The 13596-nt window shown below is 41.1% G+C and overlaps 1 protein-coding gene across 8 annotated transcripts in view; it reads right to left on the bottom strand.

Annotated features, from left to right (window-relative positions):
* The window catches only part of birc6 (baculoviral IAP repeat containing 6), a 104748-nt gene that overhangs the window by 6210 nt on the left and 84942 nt on the right, over window positions 1–13596 (bottom strand). For all 8 annotated transcript variants that reach the window (XM_035172704.2, XM_035172705.2, XM_035172703.2 and 5 more), the window contains 4 exons: window positions 13359–13576; window positions 11527–11688; window positions 9983–10060; window positions 8174–8362 (listed from right to left, as the gene is read on the bottom strand). In XM_035172704.2, coding sequence (XP_035028595.2) covers window positions 8174–8362; window positions 9983–10060; window positions 11527–11688; window positions 13359–13576 — 647 coding nt within the window. The remainder of the gene's footprint in view (window positions 1–8173; window positions 8363–9982; window positions 10061–11526; window positions 11689–13358; window positions 13577–13596) is intronic.

Raw genomic sequence — 13596 nt, forward strand, 5'->3', positions numbered from 1 at the left:
AAATAAAACCAGTTTTTACCACTAAGTCAATCCTAGCTCAATCTCAAAAAGCTGTTGCTACAATGTTATTTTAACTAATGAAACAGTAAAGTGCATAAACGATAATTTAAAAGTAAAGATACATGTATGAGGAGGTAAAATCTAAATATGCTGACATCCTGGTCAAGTTACCTTTTATGTAATACAGATAATGATTTCAGTAATAATAACATACCAATTTATTATTTATAATCAAATCAAAAGCGACCAAGGTAACAGCCTTGAAAGCCGGAGACAAGTGACACCAATGGACAGCTCTCAGATAACCACTCTTTACAACTATGGTGAGTAGAGAAGCACCAGAATGAACAACAACCTTGAGGTGGATGATGATCTACAACATCAGAGACCACATCAGGTTCCACTCCTGTCAGCCAAGAACAGAAATGGGAGGCTGCAGTGACACAGACTCACCAACACTGGACATTTGAAGACTGAAAATCTTAGTCTGGTTTGGTGAATCTGGATTTTTGGTGAAGCAGGAGGTTTAGAATCACAATCTGGAGTCAACACCATGAATCCATGGAGCCAAGCTGCCTTGTGTCAACAGTCAGGACTGCTGCTGTTGGTGTGAAGATGTGTGGAATGGTTTCTTGACACTTTGGGCCTTAAAACCAACCAATCATGGTTTGAATGTCACAGTCTATCCAAGTTCCGACCATGTTCATCCCTTTGTGGCCACAGTTGGTCATTTTCTAATTTCTTCTTGCAGGATAATGCTCCATGTAACAAATCAAAAGTCTCAAACTTGAACATGACAGTGTGAACATCAGTGAACTTCAGTGATCTCCACAGTCACCAGATGTGAATCCAGAAGAAACTATGTGATGTGTGGAGGACAAATCTGCAGACATTATGTGATGCAGTCATGTAAAAAATGCACAATCTCAGAGGAAAATGTGCAACGTCTTGATGAATCAACACCATGAAAAGGCTGTGCTGAGTGAGTGTAAAATGAAAAGTTAACACCCAAAACTGGCTGCTTGGTAACGTCAAGACAGAGATGCCTCTTTAAAACCAATCAATAATGGAGCGATACAAACTACTCAATGGAACAATCCGTCAGGACAGCTTCCTAGCACTTTGTGGTGTGTGTGAGAGCGTTACCATGTGATACTTTAAGCAGTGAAACACTTGAGAGGAATGTGAGCATGTTAAGCAGCAATATCACTGTGCAATCATGAAAGGTTCATCGAGTGCAGCTCTCAACCCACATGAGAACAGCCTCCAGATGCCAGCACAAAAATATATGGAGGTGGATTCAGCCTCAGGTCCACCATATAGACCTCCCAACATCCCGCCCTTTTCCTTACAGCTATCAATCAAATGGTCTAGCTCATGACATTGACCCTCACCCTATCACACTAAACCACATGGGGGACAGTGTTGGTGATATTTGCCTGAGATGATGGGGTGCCAGTTAGCATTGCCACCTGTCAGTGGCTCCACAGGCCCTTGTGCATTTCAGTGAAGATATATGTACAGTATGACAACTATGGCTGCCTCCTGAAAGACCATGAGTCAAATCATACGCCTCAGTCGACTGACATTCTATAAAACGAGTGTTTTTTACAGTTCAATGAGGAATTATAAATAAGGGGAATCAGTAGTTTTTATGTTCTAGCAGGACTAGCTGGCACACCTGCTAAAAAACATACATGCTCTGGTGGTTAACCTGATGAGAGAAGCTTAAACCTGAGGTGAAGTACGGTAAACTAGGTGAGCTTTAACCATGTCAAGATGGTTTGGTATGTATGGTGTCACTACTCATTAAAAACTAAAATTATTAAAATTATTAGTATTAGTAGTAACTGTTGGTGCTATCATTAATACCTTCATTACATCTATACATATCTTGACCAGACACAAAAAACAGCAATTATCAGCAGCACAGCAGATTTCACTGCACTAGTTACGATGCCTGTAAGTGATTATTATTGAGGATGAGGGATTCTAGAAGCTAATGGAAACTCTGGAGCCAGGGGCACTGTTTCTAGAAGACACACTTCTGTACACAATGATGCTGCAAAATGGCACAGTGGGAGAGGTGGTTATGGAGCAAATGAAGATCAGTGCAGCAGTCAGTTTCACTACCAACATTTGGACATCACAGCAAATGGAAGTTTACATGACAGTTTTATTCCAGACGACTGAAGTCATTTGTTTTAGAGACAGAGTGGAGATTCGCAGAACAGAAAACATTGCTTAAAGACTGAGCAAAGTCATGGTTGCATAAGACATTCAGCAAGAAAAGTGAGTGTCTCTCGTACATGACAACGCAGGAAACATGATTCTGCATTCAGGTATGCTAGCCAGCATTTCAATCTGAGAGAGTGTAACGGGTCACACGTTGCAATTATATATTAATGCAGCCCTAAAAGAGAGACCTGGTCTGTCACACTACAGCAGCCAGGAGGCGTCTGGTCGTTCACCTCCAAAAACAGCTGCAGAGCAACTCAACCAGGGAGTGACTGACCCACTATGAGCCAACTCGTGAGAATTCCACATTCTAAAATCGTACACATTGAGATGCTTCACTTAAAATCAAGAATATGGAAACCACAGTTCTCACACTACGTTATGATAATAAATTCTTGAAGGATGTTCAATGCAACAATGTAAATTAATCAGTAGTAAATCTGGCCTAGAGTGTTTCTTAGAAGTAATTAAGGACTATCCTGTTGATAACTAGATGCCAGTTATGTCAATTCTGTGAATTTCTGAAGGCCACGAGGAAAACGACAAGCTAAATCTTCACAGTGAATCCCCAAATCTGATGATAGCTGACAAAATTCTTAATCTGGTACAGCCTTACTGACAATGCTGCGTTTGCTCTCTAACACCCACAAACACAGCCTGATTACCACAAACGCACTGCGAAGCCCTCTCTCAACTCAAACACGCACATTTACAAGTGTACCCTCACTCTTTCTTACTCACACACACACACACACACACACAAAATGATCCATATTTTAACATGCAGCCCATTGTCCTTAATTCCACTTGACAATCTGCTGCTGTATAATTCAAGCCTGTGCTCCCCCTCTATAAATAGCATCTGGTTCTCACACATACACACACACCAAAAATAAAATGTCTACGTGGTTAGATCCCACCAAATACCATCATCATCAGCAGGGTCTCATGGAACATCCATGTGGGTACATTTGAGTCTTGATAAAATCTCGGTTTTCTCTCTGTCTCCAACCTTTCACTTACGGTCACAGTTGCACAGTGTTGGACAAAACAATCTCAGCTCCACTTACGAGCTTGTTCTGGAGCCGTCAACCATTTCAACCTCTCCATTTATTTTCAGGGGACTCTAAAGAGTTCATTTGTGACCTTTGAAAGTGCAAGCGCTACAAAAGATGGAAAGTTTGAACAGTTCTACAACATCCACTCAAATTCCATCCACTGATGAAGATGACGTGATATGGTTGAAAGCACTGGAGCATGGCAGTAACTGGAGGTTGAGTTAAGATTGTTTTTCAAGGTTAAAAAATTATTTTAATGGGAACTTCAAATTTAAGTAAATTATGGTCGAGACCAGTAAAGAGAACAAGCACATCATGAAATGTTCATTAGATGTTATAAATCTGTAATATATATTATCACTGTAAAGTTTGAAAAGATGACATCATGGGGGAAAAGTAATAAACACAGTTTCACTTTGACCAAGACACATCTCTTCAATTGAAGTTAAACATGTTATAATGTTGTGTGACATCACCTTGCTGTAGTGAAGTATCCGTGACTGTTGTGTGCAGTTGCAACAGACACTCAACTCAGCCAGTAAGAATAATGACAGTACAGGTTGTTTTTCTCATTCACTGACTGTGAAGTGCTGCTCAGTGCTGCAACGTGTGGCCAGACGCTATATTACTGTACTAGTACTTCATAAATAATGATGGGTTAGGAAAAGGGGCGATGTTCTAGAAGTAGTAACAAAGAATGACTAACATTCAAACCTTTTCAGGAAGATGGTGAAAGATTATGAAACTGGCAGCAGAAACATTGTACAGTATATGGGGTTGTACACTTCCACTAATCAGCACAGCTCGGTGATAACCACAAGCTGTGGAAGTATATTACCGCAACATTGAAAATTTACAGCAGATTTCACGACCGACCAACTCAAGTGTGTGTGGAGAATGGAAACCTAGTGGAGGTTTTAAGTGAGGTGCACTGGTGCTGAATCGCATACTGAGCTAGTGTAGTCAACACAACATATGACACATTTTCTGGATGCAGCACTGTTAAAATGAGGTCAAAATGATGGATAAATGAAGAACCAGTTGTCAGGGTTAGAGAATAGTGAAGCTGTTGCCAGATAAGAGCCTGCTGTTATTCATCAACAGTAAGAGAGCAGCGGGAACAGCAAAGGTTGATATGAAGGCTTCTGATGAAGCTGTACACCAAAGTAAGACAGCCAAAAGGAGACAGAGGCCAGCAAGCTCACATGGAGGGCATCTTCTAGGACAAGCTGAACAGCTCATTGATTTTCAGTCAAGCTAAAAGACAGGTTCCAAAGACCTGGAGGGACAGCAGTGAAAGACCACACATGTAATGACGCACTGGGTTTTCCAAACAGAAACAATGCTGTGTCAAAGAATGTAGGGCAATGAGATGGGTCACTGAGAGGATGCCTCTCACTCCCTCTCATAAAAGTGCCACATTTCTGTGTCAAGATCCAAAGAGCTAAAGATGCAGCGTCAGGAGAAGTGACAGGATGAGCTTAGGCAAGTGACAGACTTGACAGCGTCAGTCTCGAGAAGCATCAGCCAAACTAGAGCAGGGACCACCACATCAGCAGACAATGCATCTTCAGGAACAGCAGATGTAAGCCAAAAAACTGCAAGTTCAACAAGCCATGCATAGAGTTTTCAGGAACAGTCTACTGAGTGCACAATAGAACTGTTTGATTGGTTGTACTCGCATTCTGTAAAAACACTCTGCTGTGGGTGGACATGACATCATACAAGAGAATAGTTAACTTCCCAATTTTGATAGGGTTGTTCCACAAAAAAATCCAAGCGCAGAGGAGAAATCTGAGAGCAGACGATTCACGAGCTCGCAGAAAGCAGCCTGAGTGCGGAGAAGGGCTGAAGCATTGAGCACAGGAAATCCGTGTGAGGAAGAATATATCTGAGTCCAAGCACACAGTTTGAGCAGAAGCAGAGCAAATTTAAGTGCAAACAGGGGCTATTTGAGTGCAAGGGCAGGGTTTTGATGGAAAGTCATACACAATCTGAACATAAATTCAACAAGTCATGCGCTCAAACTGAAAGACCACGCTCTTGAATAAAGATAGGAAAAAAGCTCCATAGTGTGGCCCTCTGTAATGTCTTGTATCGTATTTATTAAGCGTTTCTTATGCACAGAAATTCATATATTAAGCAACTTATTGTTTTTACACACTTTTCTGAGTTCTTTCTCGTGTTAGAATAAGATTAGAACTATAACCTTGGAGTGGATTAAATATGAGAAATGTATCTCAATGTTTATGAGCAGGAAGAAGGTGAAACCATTTTGTTCATGGATAGTGGTTTTCCTTTCTGTCTTGATGTTTGCCTCAGCTGAGGACTTAAAAGCGCTAAAAGGCCAGTGGTGAGAAAGCACATGGGAGTATCTGACCAAGCTTAATTGGATTTCTGTGTGCGTATGTGTGAGATTGCTCAGCCGCGTAGCATTGCCAAGTTCTACTGTGTCCCCTCAGTTTCTCTCGGTCCAGTGGTCCATTTCAGTGGCTGAGTGATGTCACAGACCCAGCATCACCTGCTGTGCTAGACTTATATTTCACCTTCAAATCCCACAGAAATACAAGCAGCACTGGCTGTGAATTCATGGAGTGAATAATGGACATAATGCCAATCATCTAATCCAGAATCTTTCCTGAACTAAATCTACAAACTACAGTGGATCTGAAAACCTGTGGCTCTGCTTAACTCACTGACAAATGAGATCAGATCCAACACAGTGATCATCACATGTTTGTATTTATGGACTTCATTTCTGTGTGGTTATGTCGTGCTGATTTCTAAAAAACAACCTGTACTCATGAAAGCATGTCCAGGCATACTGTTCACTGTAAGAACTGTAGGTTTAATGAAAGTTTAGTAAGTGACAGTTGACTTCATAAGTCAATATGACATCCAACACCGCTACGGCCGTACAGAATAAACACTAATTCAGAACGTTGACCAGCTCTGCTTTTGATAAATCCATCACTGATATTTAGCAAGAAAGAAAGATAGAAAGAACAATTTGAATTATTTTGTTGTTTGAAGAGAAAAAAAAGACGATAGAATTGCAGAGTCTGTTATTGACCGAACAGGCTGCATCACAGACTAGTTAGCAGCGAGCCTGGCAGTTGTCCAGCATGAAAGATGGTATGTGGAGAGTGAACAGGTCCCAAAGTCTCCCAGCTAAACTTGTGAATTTATAGTTAGAAGTAGATACAAACTCACACATCCATTTTAAATTGCTACATTTATATTTCCCCAGTTTCAAAGACAAATTACATTAAAAAGCTAATGTTTTTTTTTTTTTTATTAAAACATAATTTATTTGGTCTTTTTTTTCAAATAAAAAACAGTGAGCCGAGTGAATTTGTAGTTTGGGTTTCATTTTATCTGACTTAGGGCACTTCAACAAAGAACTGCATGATTTTATCTGATTTTCTCTAAAACATGCAGATAACTTATGTATTTGTAGAAACATGTTTGTGATTGATTATTCTTGGTGAAAATGTATCTCGTTTAATACCAGGTAAACAACAGCAGAGAGCGGAGGAAGAGAGCGGGGAGTGGTAGGCCGACCTCCAGACGATGTCATCTACCAAGGAATTAATAAGAGGGGAATTCATGATTAGAGAGAGCAGCCGAACAACTCTCAGGGAGAATAGGTGGCTTTTTCATTCAGGTTTGGTTTGTGGACTAAAATAGGTGGAAAATGTCAGGAATGGCAGGGGGATAATTCTGCATTCCATTTTAATCTATTTAGGGTGCAAACTAAAATCTACAAAAATATGAATAATATAAATAATGTCTTCTGTGAAGGACCAATAGTGGTGAATTGTGGTTAATGTATATTGACTTAGTTCACAGTTAAGGTCTGCTCCTTGGCCCAGGCCCAAGAGGGTGTTGACATGCAACCGTGAATCTGTTTGTTTTTTTATACTAAAAACCATCGCTATTCTAGCACTGTTACATTTGAAAAATTATTCAGTCCCCCCGGAAAAAAAAAATCTGAATAAAGTTTGCATGTTGGTCTTATGCATTCTATCTATTTATAATATGACTGCTTCTTGACTTAGTATATCTCCTCCCATTTCTTTTGGTATTCAGATATGTGTAAACACGTGACTGTAGTTCCTTGAAGGTGTCATGGTGGAATGAAGTATAAACTAACAGTTAGAGTTTGCACAGGGTTACCAGCAAGTGTTTGCTAACTGTTTAGGTTGTGTTTTGCTTGGTAGTTATTGGACAAAATAAAGTTTCTTGTGTTTTTTGGTCAGGTTTGAGATTCTGTTGTGCGAGGATTTACCCAGTTAATGGATATTGTGTTTAGTTCTTCACACATGAAGGAATTGTGGTGAGCCAAAAACATTTACTAGTTGGCGCTGAAGGGGGGAGCCAGCTACTAGGAGCTGACAGCTTCAAAAAAAACAATTGAAAAATTTCAAAATTACAGCAAAGGGCATCAAGGAAAGGTTTAAAGGTGAATGAGTCATTTAGACTATGTGGGACCCTTGCATTTATCTGTATAATATTTCCCTATGAGACAGATGTTGTGGGAGGTCTTTGTCGCACAACAATGACACCTCTATATGTGACACCTTTTTCAAAACTGTCAGTGCCTCACTAGGAAATGAATGCTTTTGATTCTGTTTTATGCAGTTTTATGCATTCAGCTTTATGCTGAAACGTGTCAGCAGTTAGCTGGTCTTTACTATTTAGTCATTTTTTTGTATGTCAAGTCAGGTTCGGACCCACAGTTGCTGTGAGTTATTGGGCTTGTGGCCCCAGTAAATGAGGCTGACTGGGATTTTCACGTCGCTGTAACACTTAAGGTAACAATAACAATGACATGTTAACAGGACTCTTGCTATGTGTGATAGAGTGATTCCTACCTCTTTGAAGCATGGTGAGGGGTTTCGCATCTGCTCCAGCATGGCCCATTTGACGGTGGCCTGCCGGATGTTACCATCGTACTCCCGCGAGCTCTGGGTGCCACTGGGGGTGCCACGGGAGCGTTCATAGCCTGGCTCGTTGAAGTAGGGCTCAGCCACCAGGATGAGGGACTGCACCGACACTAGCACCTACAGCAAATCGAATGAAAAGAGGAGGCAGGGAGAAATATTTAAATTTGTTGAAAAAACTCAGGATTACCTCAGTGGTTCAAATTCCATGGTGAATGCTAATCATAAAATATGTAGACAGTAGCTTGGTTTAGTTTCAAAATAACATTCTGATACACTACATTTTTCCAACTAGCTTGATTCTGCTCTGTTGGTTAATGTCTCCTCAGTGGTGGACACTGAGCAGAGTCTGACACGGCACGAAATATCTTGGCCCCTGTAAAGATATATCCTTCAATTCATCTTTATTAACAGCCCGATTCATGACTTGTCCTGTCTCAAGGAGACTAAGGACATCCTGCTGCATCACTATGTCTGTTCCAAGCCACTACATTACCAACAATGACGATCTTGGGCTTGGAGGCTTGCCTGCTGGCCTATGCCGTGCTGGAGGTGGATGAACTTGAAAATGCTCCACCAAGCGGTGATGCGTGCCTCCTATCCTGGATTTCTGAATTTCAGAGCCGATATTCAACCCAGCTGATGACCGCTTGATTCCAGCCCACTCCCTTGTCTCTTATTCACCCACCCCCTTTTTTCCTTTATTGATCCGCAGCACACTAACTTGAATGATAATCAATGGAGACATCTCTATGCACTCTCCAACCCTGCAAATGAGGGAATTATTAAAAAAAAAGGAAGAAAGAAGAAGGAGCAATCCATTTCCAAAGGCTCTGGCTTGCTTGTTGCTGGATCAATATATATGGAAAGTAAATGCAAGTGTGTGCATCACAAACAACCAAATAATGGTGGGGGTGTGTGTATATCTATAAGCCTGTTCATCACTTTGGATACCCAGTAGTCCCCTAATGCTACACATTATCTATCACAAGCATTATAGGTCCAACCCCTCAAGACTTTAGATGATAAAAACACTGATAAATAAGAAATATTCCCTTTACCATAAATAACATTTGAAACAAGAAGGGGGCTCCAGGAGCACATACTGTACCTCCAGCAAGGCTAATGCCCTATCTTGCCATGTAAAAAAAAGCAAGTGCACAATCAACATTTGTTTTTTCAGAACATTTGGGGGGGAAACTGAGTCCAGGATTTACAGGAATCTTTAGTTTCACTCAATAGCTTGACACTTCAGCTACAATGGACCCCAGTAGGCATGTATTTCACGGTCTATCCTAGGAGTTTAAAAATAAGAATAAACTTGTCAGATTTGTCTGAAGAAAAGAGTATATTGGTATTTTATCAATTTCAGCAGGGGTAGGTCTACGAACTGAGGATTTAAAGAGTAAAATATGAAAACAGTCTAAAATCAGATGGCATCAGGGCTAACTGGCAATTGAAGCAGACTGATTCCAACTTCGAGATGAGTGATGCGTGTGCGCAGGCATAACCTGGAGCCCCAAATGATATTGGTTTGATTAACATCGACACACTGTCACCAAAGCAAAATAATAACTTGACTTTGAAAAGGATCCTTCATGTCAGCTGTCGAAACACCAAGTCCATTAATACACAGCCCCTGGCAATGTAATGATGGCACAGTGATAAACTACAGCCTGTGACACAAAGACTCAAACAACAGCCCTGCTGATCTGTCATGATGGAAGATCTCCAGCTCACCTGTAAAAAGCTTGAGGTCTGTGGGTTCCATTTCTCCTCTGGTCTCCCGTGCCATGTATTGAGGATACTTAAACACACCTGATTTAGACACACACACACACACACACACACACACACACACACACACACACACACACACACACACACACACACACACACACACACACACACACACACACACACACACACACACACACACACACAACAAAAAGTAAGAAAACAAGTTAGTAAGTATAACCCACACATAGAAGAGTTTAAGCATAACATCCATTGCATTGGTGAAAGACTCAGGTTTATGAAATTCATGACAAAACATCTTTGGATGTGGGGCCCCGCCATATTACAATATTTCCTGCCAAAGTTTCATAATGAACCAAACATTTTTTTACATTTCTCATAATAACATAAGAGATCTCTAACTTGGTACGTGCAGCGCTATTGTACCACCACAAGGTACCGTCCACACACTGTCAGACCTCATAGTTCCAGCTGCAGTTGCGTTATGCAATGCAATTCTTTTTCCTCGCACAAGAACTTCTCTTTCACTCTTTGGTCTGTTGCGAGAGTGACTTTTGGGCGTGTGCACCCCTGTTACTGCCATAGATTTAATTAATTCTGTGGGAAATGCATAACAATAATAATACCCTAGCATATACACTTAGCTGAAACTGATGTAGTCAAGAGCAACAGTCCTGCTATAAATCCTACCCTCATGAAGGTTATGTTTGGGTTGTAACAGTTTAAAGGTGTGTTTGTAAAAGTGAAACTTGAATAATGGCTCCATCACATTTTGTTACTATTTATCTTCAATTAAAACTCCCTAACTTGTGCTCAATACCTATGTTTGCTAATCAGACCTGTTTTGAACATAAATCTGTAAAAATGTGTAGATGCTTCATATCACTGTTCTTATTCAACCTGAACCTTTAGCATGGCTCACAGCTTCCAAGACAAAAAGACATCCAGCTGAATATGAACAACCCTCAGCAACAAGCTTCTTATTATGCATCTGTCTTCCTGCTTCCTCCACTTAACCAACCATTCACCCCTCATGACTTGCTGAATGGTGGCTCCCTTCGCCCACCCCTTCCATTGATGTGGGAAGTTCCAGGTATTTCTTATAGAAGTTGTCTGCCCATTATGGAAATAGATGTGGACTGTCAGTGTGTGCCTAATGAGGTGCAGCAGATTGGGTAAGCCTCAGCACCTTGACCCCAGCTCCTAAATGGAAAGAAGCCAAGGCCTCGGTGGAAGAGCTATACATATTCAAAATTGTCTGAAGGAAGCCCTTAGCGAAATCCATTTTTAAAAACAAACTCTGACAGAGCTGGGAAGATCTTCAGATACAGATAAAGATATATTGGGTTCATTTGACGGTTTAAGTCCATTGTGGGTGATTGACAACCAGGCATGTTATTTTTCTGGTCCATTTCACTATTGGAATTTTTAGTACAGATTGTCAGAAGGCAGATGACACATTCTGAATAAAAATCCTCCATCGCAGTTACGTGACAGAAGAGTAGCATGAGCATTTTTCAACTCACTTTGCCGTCATTGTAGAGGTTTGGGTTAAAGCGCACACTGTGTCCGCCTGTAGTCTCCAGGTTGACCAGCGGTGGAGAGTTGGGATAATCTTGGGGAAAATACACATCAAACTCGAAGCAGCCGTTGGCGTATGGCGTGTCGGCTGGACCTGTGATGAGAACCTGTAAATTCAAAGAGTAGAGGGCTTTAACACAAATAGCCTGAGAAGGGGCCGTTATACATCACACTGGAAAAAAGGTTAATTAAAGAAAGTATATACTCTATTATTAGTAAATATGGATTAAACAAAGGGCAAATTTATTGAGAAATGGTGCTGCCTCTTTCAGGTTCTTCCACAGTCACAATAATGTAATTAACACACAGACTAAAGGGTGTAATTAGCCAGAGAATGCGATCAAATATATCTACAGTACTCAAGGCATTTGTAGCAAAATCCAATTTATTTACTGACTAAAAGAGATTTGCTCATTACTCAAAGACACACAAGCACTTAAAAAAACATAAGACCCTGAATATGTTAAGACATATGACAAACACATATTTGGCATTGGCAGCATCGAGGTGCATTACTCCGCTGGTCAACAAGAGATTCTTCTCCTCTGCTCTTTTCTAATCACTCACACTCAGACCTGATCTTTATAAAAAGTAAATGTGACATTTGCTCATCACAACAAGCTATCAGGACTGCATTTGTGCACACACAGTAGTAATATTCTCTCAAGAGAATGGTCTTCTCACAGACACTGTTCTGTGCACTCGTGACTTGTGCGCATGGTTTTTATGTGCATACGTTTTGAGACTAAATGCTTTCGGCGTGAAAGCTGCTTAAAGCCTGGACGACTGAAAACATCCAGACACACCTGGCAAACGGTAATGTAACTTATCTGATTAGATATGATCTCTCTACTGCAAGAGCAAGTGACCTATCCCACCCTAAACATCATCATCCTGTCTGTACAGTAAGGACAGAGTAGCCACAAGTCAAATGACAGGAGAGGGGTTCACAAAGACTGAGAGGAAGCTGAAGGACTCCCAGCATTCAACCTGGAGGATAATGCGTTCTATATTTTTTCAGAGAAATGCAAACATCCTGTTGTAAACCACCACAGTATTCTTCCGTAGTGTTGTCATGTCGACTGACATAACTCTACAACTACACTAATCTTTCTTGAGGGTGCCGGGTGGAACTCATGCATGAAGTATATTTTGACATGGACATTCAGACCTAAAATTTGTACTGCACTTCCACACAAAGTCTGGTGCAGGAACAATAAAGAAAGCAGCAATGTGACGGGGATCAGATTTCCACCTCACTAGCCACTGTCCCTTTATGTTGAGGCTGCTCCTTGATTCTGACTTTGTTGTTAGTTTGCTACTGCCTTTAGTTAGAGCGATCTTTTGCCTAAACTAAGCTAAGCGGATGAGGACTTTGACATTTAGAAAAGGAGATTCTGCCATTAATCAACTTGTCGGGGATACAGCCATTTATTAAATGTCACTGGAGGAATGAGTAAGAGCTGTCAATGACAAGACGTATGGTAAAAACACCAGACGTAGTAGCACAGTACACAACATCCTTCAGGAAGACACAAAAGTTCACCTTTATTCTGTTCTCAAACTGTAGGTTTCATTTAATCACAGGGTACAACCCTATAAAAAACCGGACAGTTCTGTGCCACAGTTTCAGGATATCAGTTTTCTCGTAACAGTGACAGTTACATACAATATACACATTCATCAAACCCAATTATGAATGCCTAAGTTGTAGGTTTTTACACCATCTGAAAAGGTCATGCTGTGGTGCCAGGCCTAAGATCGTCGAGTACTTTACCTTCATGATGTCCAGCCTCTCCTCATCACAGCGGACAAAGACGCTGGATGAGGATGACAGGGGCAGAGAGGTGGACAGGGTGACGGCCTCCTGAGCGAGACGGCGGGATCGGGCTGCACTGTTTGTATCACTGGCGTTCTTCACCTGAGACATGTAGTGGTAGTTCACCTTGAACATAAGCTTCCCATCCTCTTCCTCGGAAACCATCTCAAAGGTGTCTGGACAGAGAAAAGACAAG

Source organism: Hippoglossus stenolepis, chromosome 12, assembly GCF_022539355.2.
Source record: "Hippoglossus stenolepis isolate QCI-W04-F060 chromosome 12, HSTE1.2, whole genome shotgun sequence".
Taxonomy (NCBI): domain Eukaryota; kingdom Metazoa; phylum Chordata; class Actinopteri; order Pleuronectiformes; family Pleuronectidae; genus Hippoglossus; species Hippoglossus stenolepis.